We start from the raw sequence: 14,808 nt of genomic DNA on the forward strand, positions 1-14,808 counted from the left end.
CGATGCAATAAAATATCCTACTTTACCCCTAACTATGAACGGTCGAAGTTAATTCAGAAGCTGGTCTGTTTGGGTACATTACAGTTTCCCACTAAAAGAAAAAAAAATGTAACAAAATGAAATCACATATTTTTTTGCAAAACAGCAGTTAACAAATTACATTTTTCTGCTTCAATGAGGCAGGAACCTTTTTTTTGGCTGAAATGTTATATTTTAGAGAAACACCTTATTGGCTTGATGCATTGGACCTTTTTCCTATGATGTGACGACACGAGCTTCGTTTCCGGACAGCTCCGTGTCATTTGACCTTTTGACTGTTGGTTCTTGTAGAGTCTGGCTGGTTAAGACTGTGAGCCAACACGTTGCGTCAGCATGTGTGTGTAACTGTGCGTTGTTAAATCCATCAGTGTGTGCCCTCGCGCACACACACACACACTTTCACCCACTCGGGATGTTTCATGGATTGCATCTAGCCACCCACTTGCAGAACTTTGACACGTACCTGAGTAATTCTTTCTATTCTGACAGAAAACCACGTACGCTCAAGTTTTTAACAGAAATGTTCTGGCGCAGCAGCAGCATGAATAGACACACCATGATGCAACTTCACACACGTCGGTGTAACAGGGAGCACACTGAGCCCTCTTCCATCTGAAAATTCATTTTTACATACTCACTGTTGTGTTTGAGAGTTGAGGCAGTCATATCAGGATATCTGTGCTATTGTAAGTTGACTGTTATGTTTTAATTGTTCCTTTGAAACGGTTTTGATTCAGGCTAACATCGGCTTGCACCCACACAAACTGAAATTCCCCCAGGCTTTCATCTTAAAAGGCCACATTTTTCAAAGTTTAAATGTTCCTGGGAAAAAAAGCCATTAAAAACGGCTGTGTCATATCTCCCATGAATAGACTAATTGTTAAGCCACAAATGAACACAGTGTATATACAAAGGTTGGACAATATAATACAAATACCTTGTGGAACATTACAAGATTACCTCTCTATCACAGCACCAGAAAAAAGTGTTAATATTATATGGAGGCAGCTTTTGATTGAGAACAGTTGAACCGAACTGCATTATTCAGGGTAACGTCGCTCTTATTTTATCCCACCGCTATAGGTGCTCTTTCTTTTGCAGCCCATGGGTCAGCAGAAGTCATGTGGAAGACACAACATCTCCAGGGTGAATAAGCCTGTGCCGGCTGAAAAATATTATTTGGCTTCTGGTATATTTGGTATCTTAGCAACAGCAACTCTGATTGCTCATTCTCTCCAATCCACCATGTGATCACCTGAGCTCTGACCAGCTGACACACTCGGGGATTTCTCTCTCAAACGCACACAGAAAGTGTAACGCCTTATGATCAAACATTAACCAGCCTGTTTAAGCATTAATCCAACACCTTCTGGTTCTTGCCCTGTGTACCTGTGTAAAGCTCCACCAGCTAAAACATCAAAAATAAGCATCCATGGACACACCAGCACAATTCTGTGTACATTTTTAGATTGAATAAAACATAATAAAGACACTGCAGGGTAAGGTGCTTTCTCACCTGCTACAATCCAATCTTAAACCACACCTGAAGGTGAAACACGCAGTGAATTATAAAGAAAAGCTCAATTGTACAGACAGTTGAGCACATAAACATTCATTCTATGCTTCATCAAGTCCATTAAACACCTGGTCCTGCTGGTTTTAACCACCTGTGTGGCTGTCTGCCAGTCTACTTCCTCAATTCACCCTCTTTATTTTATGGCTGATTGGTGAGAACCAATCAGTCCAGCACACAGAGTAAGAAGAACAGAGGGACGGGGGGAAATGAACAGCTCCCTAAAAGATAAAATCAAGACAGAAAGCCTTTCACAGCACAATCACACCTTCACTCCCTCTGTGTTCACATCTTGGACACATCATGTGGATGCCATGGGTTTATCTGTGTTTTGAAACATGCCGCATGAATCTTGAATCTCATACGGTGATTCTGGCTTTTGAAAATTGCTAACAGTTTACTTTTTAATTGAAACTACTTTCAACCAGAGGGGGGGGGGGGGGGGGGGGGGGGTGTCCCATTGAGGTGGGCGCCTGAATGAGACACCCCATGTAATCATGTCTGTGTGTCTCCCTATGTGATGGGCCATCGTGGGATGTTTTAACAGCTCACTGTCAAATCAACACCATCAGTCTGGACTAAACCTGCACAGACAGGCAGGCAGACGACACACACACACACGCACACACACACGCACGCACGCACGCACGCACACACACACAAACACACAGAGCCTGACTGGGTGGCAAAGGGATGATCTGCCAGTGGGGTTTCTTTCAACAAGAATGTGACAGTTACAGAAACAGGCACTTGTGCGGATAGGCAGCAGGTGAGTGAGGTGAATGCACTACAGTTTATCCCACTGATGGAGCTTATTTCCATTTTTATTCATTCAGAAGCCGAGCTTGAGTCAAGCACTAGTGAAGGGCAGCAGATTTTTTTTCAACAATGAAATCAAGTGTGGTTAAAAAAAAAGAGCTCTCTCACTCCTCTAAACACTCTTCTGCTAAATAAACTCTCAGAACCTCTGTGTGTGTTTGTTTTGACAGCACTACGATACACAAAGCAGACATTCTGCATAATTGCTGCGGTTATGCCTACCCTTAGCGCTGTTTGAATGCTCAGATTCGGTTCTAAAGCTGACACAAATACTGAGACTATACACAGAGAATCAATCACATTCACATACATAGACAAACATGCGCACATACTGCAACATCTGCGGGTCTGCGTGCAAAGTTAAAGCGAGATTTTGACAACTGCTTTCCATTAAACAATTCCCACTGACTGAATGAACACTATAAAAACAGAGAAACAAACCATTTCCTTTCACGCAAACAGAGTCTATGAAGAATCACAACACCGTAAAAGATACACCATCCATTTGGAACCACTTGTTCTGTCTCAGAGGTAAGCTACAATCCTCTCGCTTTGCAAAAGAAAAAGCTGCTGTGTCACATGAGCTGGATGTGAAAGAGCTCTAAACAGGATGTTGATAAGAAACCCACAGAGACGTCCAGACCATGGAGACCAAAATTTCAAGATGCTCAGTTACAGGAGAACTGGGGGTGTAATCACGGCTAATGGGAAAGACCTAACTGATAGCGAAGTGGAGATGGAGTCGAGACCATTTTCAGTGGGAGTTAATAAATGTTTTCAAACGCTTGTAAAAATGTAAAAAGTTTGTATACTCTGTGTTGGTGTTGTTCCTATAATGCTTGTCCAGGATAAACACTGCAACAAACAATGTGCAATTAATGTATGTTTTTCTTAGGTCATTATATTTAATATAAAGTGTTTCACTGATTCTGGTTCTAATGAACTTACTCACGCAAACACAGCCGGACAGAAAAACATGTTCAAATCAGTGATGCTCAGCAACCCCAAGAGAAGAAGAATAATTGGCTCTTGCGTGGACAAACCCCTTCTCTGCGTTTTCAGGAATGATAAATGCAGAGCTTACCATGAGCATCATAGTGTGAACCCTCGCTCTCTACTAAAGGTCAGAATTTTACAGAAGCTCTCTAATATATAATTAATTCTGAAATAAATGTAATAACATGGCAGGACATAGGTGACCTCCATCAAAAATGAATGAAATGAAAACACCACCAAATGCTAAAGAAGAACTACAATCAGTCAGAGCAGAATGCCCTCATAAGTACAGTAATATGGCTCCACTGTGGGTATGTGTGTGCAGTGACGCTCAGGGATCAGCTGTGCTTCCACCTCCTTTTCAGTTGTTAAATATGGGTGTGTATGGGTGTCTCCATCATTCTCTCTCTGGTGCTTTGGTAGGCTTCAGTAGTCTGGCTGGTGGCCAGAAATAGTCCCCTCAGCTGGCACACTGTCCCAATTTATGACCCATCGCATTTAGTGGAGGGCAGCCCTGCTTTGAGATGCTCAGTTCATTTCCCACAGAGAGCACTAAACTGTAAAACCGCTAAAATGCCACCAACAGTGTCAAGAAGGCAATCCCACCTATGTACCTTCTAACTATCACTGCAGACAAAAACACATCGTAACTGGCTCTGAACTTTTTTTTAAATCAGTGCTCATATTCTCCATCTGCTTTTACCCCTGAAGATGTGAGGAATGCTGACTTCTTTGGATGTGTATCATGTGTAACATGAAGAGGCAAAACTGGCCCCAAAACCAAAGCTTGCGATGCTTTTAACTGAGAGCCAAATCCAGAAGTCTGAGCCAGAGGTTTCACGGATGACTGCACACCATACCACAAAAGTAAAAATAAATGGGCTAACTATTCACATCTACAACTATTTACCAGGGACTTCTGTGCCGCAGTTTCTAGCGAGGGCCACTTAAGTTGATCAGATGGGACTTCAAAGAGCTGGGTTTGTTTCACACAAACACGCAGGTAAATTTCTCAACGTTCTGCCAAAACAAACTTGGTCGGTCACTTACCATCTGAGAACGGCTCTTGGGACTTCCATTGATATCACCAATCTTCTCATTGGCTGAGGAGAGACAGAAGAGACAGAGAGACAAAAGAAGAGATAATGAGACCTCTTTTCAGGCGTGTTCACTTAATGTAATCCTCTCCTTTATCCCGATGTGTGTGTCCCAGACAGTGACAGGCTGAGTGCAGAGAGCAGAGGTGTTCATGCCAGTGACTGGGATCCCCCCTCTCCTCCTTTCCTATCCCCTCCCGCTGACACATGAAATGCTATCTGGTCATAGCAAATGGGAGCGGGGCCGTTGGGGGCCCAACCAGGAGTGTTGCGCTGCTGTGTGTGTGTGGTGTTGAGAATCCCTCCCGTCCATTAGAAGGCCCAGCCCACAGCAGCTGAGACACAGCCCTCAGCTCACAGCTGACAACTGTGCTAACAGCACAGACTCCTGCATCAGGAGGCACGGTGGAGACTAGAGGGCAGCTACATGTCAGGACCACATCCTTTACACCATACAGCAGCACAAAACACTGTTCTTCCAGTGAAGTGGATGGTTTTGTTTTACAATTCACATATGAAAGAAATGTGTTCAGTTTTAGTGGAAATGACGAAGACTCCTGGGATTACTGGGCTTTTATAAATAGCTCCCATACACTTTGGACTGTGAATTAAAACTGATTTAATTTTCAGTTTATGTTAGTTAATTGGTGGTGTTATCAGGTCAATTAGGTCAACATGCAATTAGAAACTTCAACAACTCCACCCATAAAAATGTAAAACCATACTCGTTTTAAAGTCCTCCTTGGGCAACACTGCTATACTTGTAGTGCTGCTGTTATTCGCTCCATAGGAGTCAAGCTTTGACTCCTTTTACAGAAGGTCTATGGATCTCCTTCACTGTTTCTTAAGATGATGACCTTTAAGCCTGAATTTTAACTTTGGAAAAGAAGCAGGTGATGAAAAAAATTGTTTTTAACATGTTGTATATTTTGTACACACAATGGCGCACAACAGGATCCACTGCAGGTCTCGTGGTTTCTGTTCTCACACTGAAGCACCAGGACAGTCTGACCATGAAGGACAAATTCATGGTGCAAGATAAGTGAATGTTGTAAAACCCAAAAGAGCAAGCATGCTCCTGGTGGCCCTACTGATCTTTGTGGAAGGACACCGATCCCGGAAGTCTGGTCAGGTTTAAAGAGCAGTTGATGTTTGTTTCCTGCCCAAGACTGAGGTCTGTGGTGAAATCACAGGGTGCTCATACAAGTGGTCAGAAGGAGACTTATAGGAAGTGATCTAGAAATAGCAGCGGCTCAGGAAGAGCTCAAGAGGTCAAGATGACCTTCAAGGCAAGGGGTTTTTCACTTTTATGAACTTGGTATTGCAGCATGTATTTGGATACTACCTCTCTCTATGTGCATTTAAAGCACGTCATTTTCATACTGAGAATTAAAATTTGGCATGAAGCAATTCCAAAATAGTTTAGTGCTAACAAGACTATCAGTGATTTAACACTACTACTGTTGGCTTTGGTTTGTGTGCTACCTAAAAATTGTACACTGTAGACACCAACACCCACAAGAGACACGTACTGTGTGATTTTGGGACACACTTAAAACTAAAACTAAAAAACAAACTCACACAGTTTATCTTGTGAATACTGAGCAAATAAATGTACAGCTCACATTCCTGCAGCTGGGCTATACAACAGCTAGATTACTGGAGAAGACTAGAAACAGAGGACAAAGCCATATCTTAATTTTGGTTGAATTTCACCGGACAGATTACCCTCTGAAATATTCATAAAAACAACTGATGATGAAATCGATCTGGAGGCTTGTGTGAAAGTCAACCCTGACCTTGAATCTAAGCAGGTCAAATAGCTAAACAGGTGTCATATCCGGCCAGGCCTCTGAACTTTTACGGCTGTTCCAACACCAGCAAGCTGCTCTGGTTTCATCACACTATGTGGGCATGAGGTTTTCCCAGGATACAAGAAGCAGCAGGCAGAAAGGAGGTACAAAACAGGTGAATGGATGGCTCTGGTTGGAAATGATTTAATCTGAGAGCAAAGCTGTAGCCAGCCTGGATTGCATTAACATCAGGTACTTTTTCCACAATGCAGAAACTCAAGAGCCACCTTTCACTTATAAAATTCAGCAAAACTTTCATTTCTTGAGCTCCATAATCAGGTTCACTGCTAATGAATTATTTAATACTAACTGAACAAACACAGAGGAGCAAGACATGGTCCCATGTTACCCAGTCAAAACATCAAACTTTCATAAGAATAAATCATAAAAAACACGACCACATCCAGGCTGGAAAGTAGCATTAGAACAGTTCCACATTCTTGTGTCAGCATTTATGCTTGTGCATATCCCCAAAGCAATATAATGCCAACCTTGCTCTTTAGTCACCATACAGGTGTGAAAACAACTGGATTTTCCTGGAACCCTTTTAACAGACGAAGATTCGTATAACCCAAAAAGACCTATAGTGCTCATTCAGCTTTATATAGTGCCAAATTAAAACAACAGTCGCCTCAAGGTGCTTAATATTGTAAGAGACCCTAGAATAATAGAGAAACCCCCCCCCCCAACAATCAGACAAGGCCTTATAATCAAGCACTGGGCGACAGCAGGAAGGAAAAACTAAATTTTAACAGAATGAAACCTCCGGCAGAACCAGGCTCAGGAACGAAGGCATGGACTTCATGACCTAATTTAAAACACAATCACATGCAACAACTGATGTAGTGTGAGAACAGTAAAGGTCTTCATAGCATAAAATGTACAGAATCTGGGTCAGAGACACGGGGGAGGAGCAGGGAGCAGAGTCACTGACATGCTGAATCACCGGTCAGCTGGTGTTTGCCTGTTTTAGCTGCAAGGCTGCCGGCAGATGAAATGACAGGCTGAGGACGGCCAGACAAGATGACAAGGCTGATGATGATGATGATTTTACAGACGAGAGCATGGGTCAAAAACACAGACGATCAGCAGTGGGTTGAACAGCTGCATACTGTGTATAACTGCTGCTGTTGAGTTATAAGCTTGCTTAATTTGATTTAGGATCATAAGACTCTTTGAGAACATAACTGAATCAAAAACATGCTTAACAATACAAACACAATATAAGACATTGGTTTGTAAAGAGTTGAGACAAGGCAAAGCACAAACTTCAGAAAGTTTAAATTTATTTGATTTATATTTATATTCACTCTTCTAACTGTTCTCCTTTCTCTTCTATACATTCTCCCAGTCTACAGACTGTAGTTCACTGACTGTCTATAAATTCATAAAAGTTTTCCTCAACAATAGTGTTTTTCTCCTGACTATTGGTCCTTTGTGGAAGTAACTACTTCAGCTGCAAAATCTACTTTATAGTTCAATATTACATTATATAATAGAGTAAAATGGTTTAATCGTATCACCTCAACAAAAGATGAGTTTGTAGTTAATGATGATGTTTGCAAGCGACCATTTATTTGGTAAAGGTCAGCCGTATCTAAACAAGTAATGACGTGGCTCGCATTTTTCTCCAGCAGTCACTTGATCAGAGCTGGCTTCTTCCAGCAGGGCCTGGAATCAGAAGTTGGTTTCCTTACCTACGACCTGTATGATCTCAGCCAGCAGCACTCCGTCCGTGACGTCTGTTTGCAGGTCCTTGATCAGACGCTTGTGTCCTGACTTGGCGAGGTAGTGGTTGGCCCAGTCCGTGTAAATCTGCGGTCAGACACAAACACGAGCACGGTGTTTCAGTTACGTGCCAACAAAAATAAAATTCTGTCCAAAAAAAAGGGCCGACCCTGTCAGGTCGCCCATGTGTTTCAAACTCCATAAACACTTGAAAAACTACAAAAGCTATAAATGGATGAAGCAAATTTACGACTAATAAAATAACAGCATGCTTGAATGGGAGCAGAGTAGCCCTCTTTTCTTTTGTTGGGGGCTCCGATCTGGCATATATCCGCGTGGTATTCAAATTGGGGCCATTGTGCTCAGCCAGGGCATTCATCTCGGAGCACACGGCGGCTGTTTTCAATGGGCCATGCTGACATCACTCTCTGGGGACAGAAAAGACCCTTCACTGCCTGGGGGGGAGGAGAGGACATGGGGGGAGGAGGGGGGTGTTGGTAGAGAACGCATCTGAATAATCTGAATAGCTTCCCTCATAATTAGCTGCAAACTCTCTTTTTTTTACTCCCTCTGTGATCATAAGAAGTGAGTCTCTCTTTCTGAGGAGGTAAAAAAAAATGAAGTGGCTGAAGAGAAGTTGTGCAGAAGGGTATTCCTAAAAATGAAGGAGATGTTTTTTTAAGAAATGGATGTGTCATCAACCCATCTTGATATGCAGCAATGTCAAGCTTGTCTGTAAACTGCGCAGTCTCTGTGTGACAAGTGCAACATCAGAGGAGCCCAAAGGGATTTGAAACATGTGCTTCTAAATAAAGACACCTCTCACTCCATGTCTCACTCTTGCATTCATACAAACTCAGGGACCTGCAGTCCACTAAGACATGACAGGGAAGTGTCAATCAGCATGTTTAAGTAACTGTCAGCTTTCTGCAGTAATCTCATTTCACTAGCTGGCTTGACAGCGTTTTTAGTGGATAAAGGTGAATGGCTTAAACATGAATTGAGCTGGGGTTTGGGGAAGGCCTCAGAGGGAACTGGCGGCGGCTCCCAAGCCTGGCAGAACAAAAAGCTTGTAGAACTGGGGTATCCATATATAAATAAGAACCGGAAGGGGCGTGTTTGGAGGCGTGGTCCCGGTCCTGAAATTCAGGCACTTTAACTCCAACTCTTCGTTGCCAAGTAAACTAGAAATCCAGCTTCAGTGATTGGATCCTCCATCTCTTAAACTCAGCTTGGTGTACCCCTCAAACTGATTTTCAGACAGATGTTCCTTCTCTGCTTTGTACAAAGTTTATGCTTTTGATTAATCTTTCTTTTCCACAGAAGAAAAATAATGATTAGTCAGGCTGACAGATTCTTGTATTAAGATAATGGGATGCAGGTCAAGCACAAAGTAGTTTCTGCTGGCATAAATGTCAAATTCCAAAACTGATTGACTTACAAAATCCAGACACACAAGCAAGCAAACTTCATCAGTACACACTTCACTGTGAAATTCAAGTCTATCTGTCAGTCCTCAGTGAGTGCATGGCATTGTAACGGTCAAGCCTAAAAGCACATGCTTGAGGTGATGTGTGTGGCACAGTTGTGACCCTTCTTTCTTTGAATTTGCACTGTAAACAAACCTGAAGCTTTTCTGCCTCGACAGATGAATCACTGCCCTCATGAAGTCTTACAACAGGTGCGAGCACTTCAAAAAGATTCATAAACACGCACATCCGTACACTCATCATCACGCACAAGCTCAAACGCAAAAGGTTTACGATGCAAACACACGACCACACATTAAATACAAAGCGCCTCGGAGCGACATTTTGAAATTACACGGGCTGCATTCCCAAACACAAACGCACAGTTACAACAAAAAAGGTTCTGAGTGACAGGCTGAACTAAAAAAAGCCTTTAAGCTGCTGGATTAGACGATCCATTCACACTCTCAGCTGGTTGTGGAAAAAAGGAAGTGCAATCTTGAAGAGCTTTTGTGTGAATGTGCAAGCGCTCTTTGAAGTAGTTTTGGGCAGGTAAATGGAGGGCTTGGATTGCAATTAAAAACGAGGTGAAATGGGTAGCTGTCATTCACGGAGCTGTAAACCACAGGGGAGGTCAAATGGCCCGAGGGCAAGTGGAGAAGGGGGTATGGGCTTGTCGCAAGGGTAGAGATAAGTTAGCAACAGGTTCCTTTTAAGTCCCGAAAGAGACAACTTTTCAAAACACACTTTATTTCTCTGATGTTTCCAACTCGGGCAGCTCAAGCTTCAAATGCAACAGGTAAAAAATTTTCATTTTAAAGAAAGGCTTGATGCAACTTAGTGCTGCTTTCAAGAAGCAAACTTCACAGTGACCACAGGGATTTTGATCAAAAATGAACATTTTGAACTGAAGCAAATAAATATTTTAATATATATGTGAAAGGTCTAACTTGCAGTACAACTTCACAAAAACACCACCTGGAAGAGACCAAAACAGAGATAAAAGGATAGCGAATACTGAACTTACATTCACCATGTCAACAGAAACTCAATTAAGCATTAATAACAGGGCCATCCACAGTGATGCATCATTTGCTTCAAGTTTCACCCCGCTGCTGTCCAACTGAATCAGTCAACATAAGTCAGATGCATCTACATCAAAGATCTCACTCATAACTGGAACTTTGAAATAAACAGGAAAAAGAAAGAATGCAATAATGGGAATCATGTGTGGTAAACCACACATTTATTGGAGCTTCTGTGATCTGGAAGTTGCTTAAAGAAAAAGTGATGGGTGATGAGAGGCAGACATCAGATCTGGGAGGCAATTTAACAGGCTGAATACTTAATGAAGAGAAGTATTAATTCCATATTGATTCAATATCCATCTATCAAACACAGATGAGATACAACAGATTCCGGTTCAGTCTTTAATTTAAACCACTGTTAATAATATATAGACAATTTAATCACTAAGCAGATAAGAAGATAAGCAGTTAACATTATTACAACAGACAGTCCCGTGGCATTATTGGCATTTCTGTGTGTAGCTGGTCACTGAGCACACAGTACACATACCGTACCTGAAAACAAAACATTTCAAGTATCAAAAATCTGTAACTATTGATTTCTAATTTTTAAACATTTATGTTTTTTATTTTACTTGTAAAATCTTTGGTAAGGTCAGGGGTCAAATATGACATGATATTTGGATGCAATCTATAATGTGATATTTAGAATCCCCATATACCAGTATCATTCCCAATGCTGCCAGTACAAACAAAGACACTTATTTTTAAATAGCTCTATATCACTTTGAGCTGATCAGGCAAATCTATTGACTTTAAGGGAAATGTCAGAGGTCAAATGTGAAATATTTTATATTTACCCCCCACCTGTAAGAATTATAGTTTCTAAGTTAGAAGGTTCTTGTCCATTTCAGACCAATAACTCACTAAGTGGAGGACCTGAAAGCATAACCTATTGTGGGTGTCCTCTGAATACATCATTTATAATACTTGAAACAGGGACTTATCATGAAATAAAATACAAATGACACTGTTCCATAAATATGAAAGCATTTACACCAACATAATGACTTACATGTTCTGTATCTCTGGTACATGTATCTGCTAATATCATGAAAACGATCTTGTTAATAACTTTACTTCCCTTGGGAGAACATACTTCTCTTATCTTCCTCACCAGTACCGTCACAGCCATATGTCAACAACACTGTGGCAGCCGGGGATCATGCAGATGCATCTTCTAAGATGGAAAATGGAAAATCCCCCATTACCCCCATTGCCATCAGGGGGTAATGGGGGTCGTTTTAGGAGTTGTAAGTTGGAGCTGTGGTAAGGGACGTTCCCATCATCAGAGAAAGCAACATGACACTGACTCATTCACAATGTCACGGACTTACAGAAACTGTAAAATGTGGCCTATCAATTCTACTGACATTTTGCTTTGGGAATATGTCACCTCCATAAACCAAATCTGGGCCTACCGGTAGTTTGCATCTTTCTTTGATATAACAGTAACAATTAGCAGCGCAGTCTGATGGTATTTGGAGAGTTACAGATATCTACTGTTTTTGCCCTGGGCTTAAGGACCCTGGATTTGAAACTACAGAAAGACATTGAGATTGGAGTTGGAGTGTTAACCATCAGAATCACTTAGACACTGTGTCCATCCATCATGTAGAAGTGGTAATCACCAGACGCCCCATGTTACGATATTATCATGATACTTCATTCTAGATATTATTGCAATTTCTAACATTTTGTGACATTCTGAGTATTGGAATAACAAACTGTTATTTATCACCTTTTTCAACTTGGTTAAACTTTGTCAATATTTGTTTTAATTAGACTCAATAAGATTAAGTTATCTCACTTCAGTTATTTGTTTTCTGCTGCAACACTGAAAGCATTTCAAGCACACCAACACTGAAACCTGACATAAATGCTGCCATTATACAGTCAGTCTGGTATCAGTGTGCGATTGTATGGAGTCTACAGTAGATTTTCTCTTCATCGCTTGCCATTTAGTCAAAAGATTCTTTCAACAGTGAGCCATGAAAGCCTGGACCTAACTGCATCATCGTGCTCACATAATAATAATGTTCCCTTTAAGGCTTAAAATTGGAAAAGCATCAGTTCTTCAAAGCCTCTAACAAACATTGATGAGTCATTCAGACTGCTGCATCTTTCCTTTTTTTTTGTCTGACAGAAACGCACAGATCTGCTTCACATCCAGCATCCCTGCTGCCTCAGCTTGCTGAGTCACCAAGCTGGTGTGGGATGCCTACAGAAGGGCATGACGCACACAGGCCATCCCTGCAGTGCTCGGTTGGCCCTGTCAAATAGAAGTTGAGGGCAGCCAGAGCCTCACACTGGGAAGTGTGCCCTCAATTTGAAGGGCACTTTCTGAAAACTGAATAGTTCAGATGCATAAGTTTGGCAAATGTCACTCGGCTGAGGACAGAAGGATGAGACAGACTGATGTGTTTGTGTACTTCCTGCGGGCATGTTTGCTTATTTCAAACTCTCACGCAGCTGGAGCAAACACTTTTTATTTCTTTTGCTCTTTTATCTCTGTTGTTTGCACTCACTCACTTGAGAAATGATAACTTGTTCACTAAAGTAAACACTGCACTCTATCTAATCTGATGCTTGTCCTCACTCTGCTGCAAGTGACTTTTTTAAGTACCTAAAACTTGGTTATCAACCGTTTTTTTGATCATATTCAATTGAATTGAATTCAGTATTATTTATATAGCACCAAATTACAACAGCAGCCGCCTCAGCACACTTTACCACACATACTGTAATGTGAAGACCCTACAATAATACAGAGAAAACATAACAATCAGACAACACCTCTGATCTGAGCAAGCACTTGGCAAGAGTGGAAAGGAAAAACTCCCTTTTAACAAGAAACTCTCCATCAGAACCAGCCTCAGGAAGGGGCAGACATCTGCAAGTGATGGATAAATGTATAAATGCAGAGAGAAGAATAAGAAACACTCAGTGCATCATGGGAAGCTGTCAGTAGCCTGGGCCTATTGCAGCGTAACTTTGTTTCTAGTGTTTGCATGTTTAAGGACAGTGGGAAATTTTAGCTAGCAATGGACAATCATCAATAAAATTCTATACCAAATTATTGTTATATTAGAGTTAATGGAATTACAGTAAACATACTAAAATAACCACACAGCTATCAGGCTTCCCCTACACACACACTAAAAAACTGTCAGAACTTTTTGTTTAATTTGCGCATTCCAAAAACAGAAGCGTCTAATTTTACCACATGTGTTCAGCAATATGCTCAAAATGTTTTCTTGGCATTTTGGATTTGTATATTTTTAGTTTGGTGATAATGATGCGTTTCCTTTTTTTTCCAACCGCAAAGGTTTTCGAATTGTTTCATAACCGAGAGGTGTGTTAATTTTCTCCACTTGTCGAGGACCATTTAGTCTTTCCACTGAAGTTCAAGTGTAAAAATCACAAACCAGCCGCAATATTTCTCACATTTTCACACGGCATTAAACCACAACACCTGAGGTCTGTCCTTCGAAGCACAGTTCTCACATACGTCGATGGCGCAGCAACAATTATGTTGATAACTTCAGGACTATTACCCTTATTACTTTCAGGGTTCAGTAAGCAACCTAAAAAGCGCTGTGCTTAACACGCCATTATGAACTAATCTACCAACATGAGCAAGAACTTTAAGGAGAACGCAGCAGGACCAAAGCTGCCATAAAGTGCTATCTCTCACAAAAAGCTTTCATAGGGAGCCAGGACTTAAACAGCTCTTGTTATAATTCAGGTAATGGCCCTGAGTGCTGAGTCTACAAAAGACATGCTCTGATAACAATGCTTTCTTCTACCTTTTCAAAAGAAATCTACCTCGTCAAACACAGACCAACCTAAGTTGAAGGCCTCTTCCTGCGACTATTTAGGGGTTTATAAGGCAAAACTAAATCCCAGCACTGAGACTCCATTCATTTATTAAACTCGTAGCATACCCATTTCGGTAAGGAGGAATCTATTATAATTCCATGCTGTTCCTGGAGATCAGTTTCTACCCCTGACATGTCTATTTCAAGCTGACCTTTCCTCTTGCACTCTCTCCCCAGTCTGCCTTCTTAAATCCTGAAGTAAATGCATACTCTCTATCATTTCTTATGTTGTTTTATCTTCACCAAAAGGTAGATAAGTATTTAA

The 14,808-nt window shown here is 41.3% G+C and overlaps 1 protein-coding gene across 5 annotated transcripts in view; it reads right to left on the bottom strand.

Moving 5' to 3' along the window:
- Positions 1 to 14,808, bottom strand: part of nav2a (neuron navigator 2a) — a 214,332-nt gene that overhangs the window by 68,842 nt on the left and 130,682 nt on the right. For all 5 annotated transcript variants that reach the window (XM_086294411.1, XM_086294410.1, XM_086294408.1 and 2 more), the window contains 2 exons: positions 8,075 to 8,192; positions 4,478 to 4,530 (listed from right to left, as the gene is read on the bottom strand). In XM_086294411.1, the coding sequence (XP_086150537.1) occupies positions 4,478 to 4,530; positions 8,075 to 8,192 (171 nt within the window). The remainder of the gene's footprint in view (positions 1 to 4,477; positions 4,531 to 8,074; positions 8,193 to 14,808) is intronic.

This window comes from Aulonocara sp. 'chitande type north' Nkhata Bay, linkage group LG1, assembly GCF_057382095.1.
Source record: "Aulonocara sp. 'chitande type north' Nkhata Bay isolate Kocher_YH1m ecotype deep benthic linkage group LG1, A_spYH_male_GT1.1, whole genome shotgun sequence".
NCBI classification, from domain to species: domain Eukaryota; kingdom Metazoa; phylum Chordata; class Actinopteri; order Cichliformes; family Cichlidae; genus Aulonocara; species Aulonocara sp. 'chitande type north' Nkhata Bay.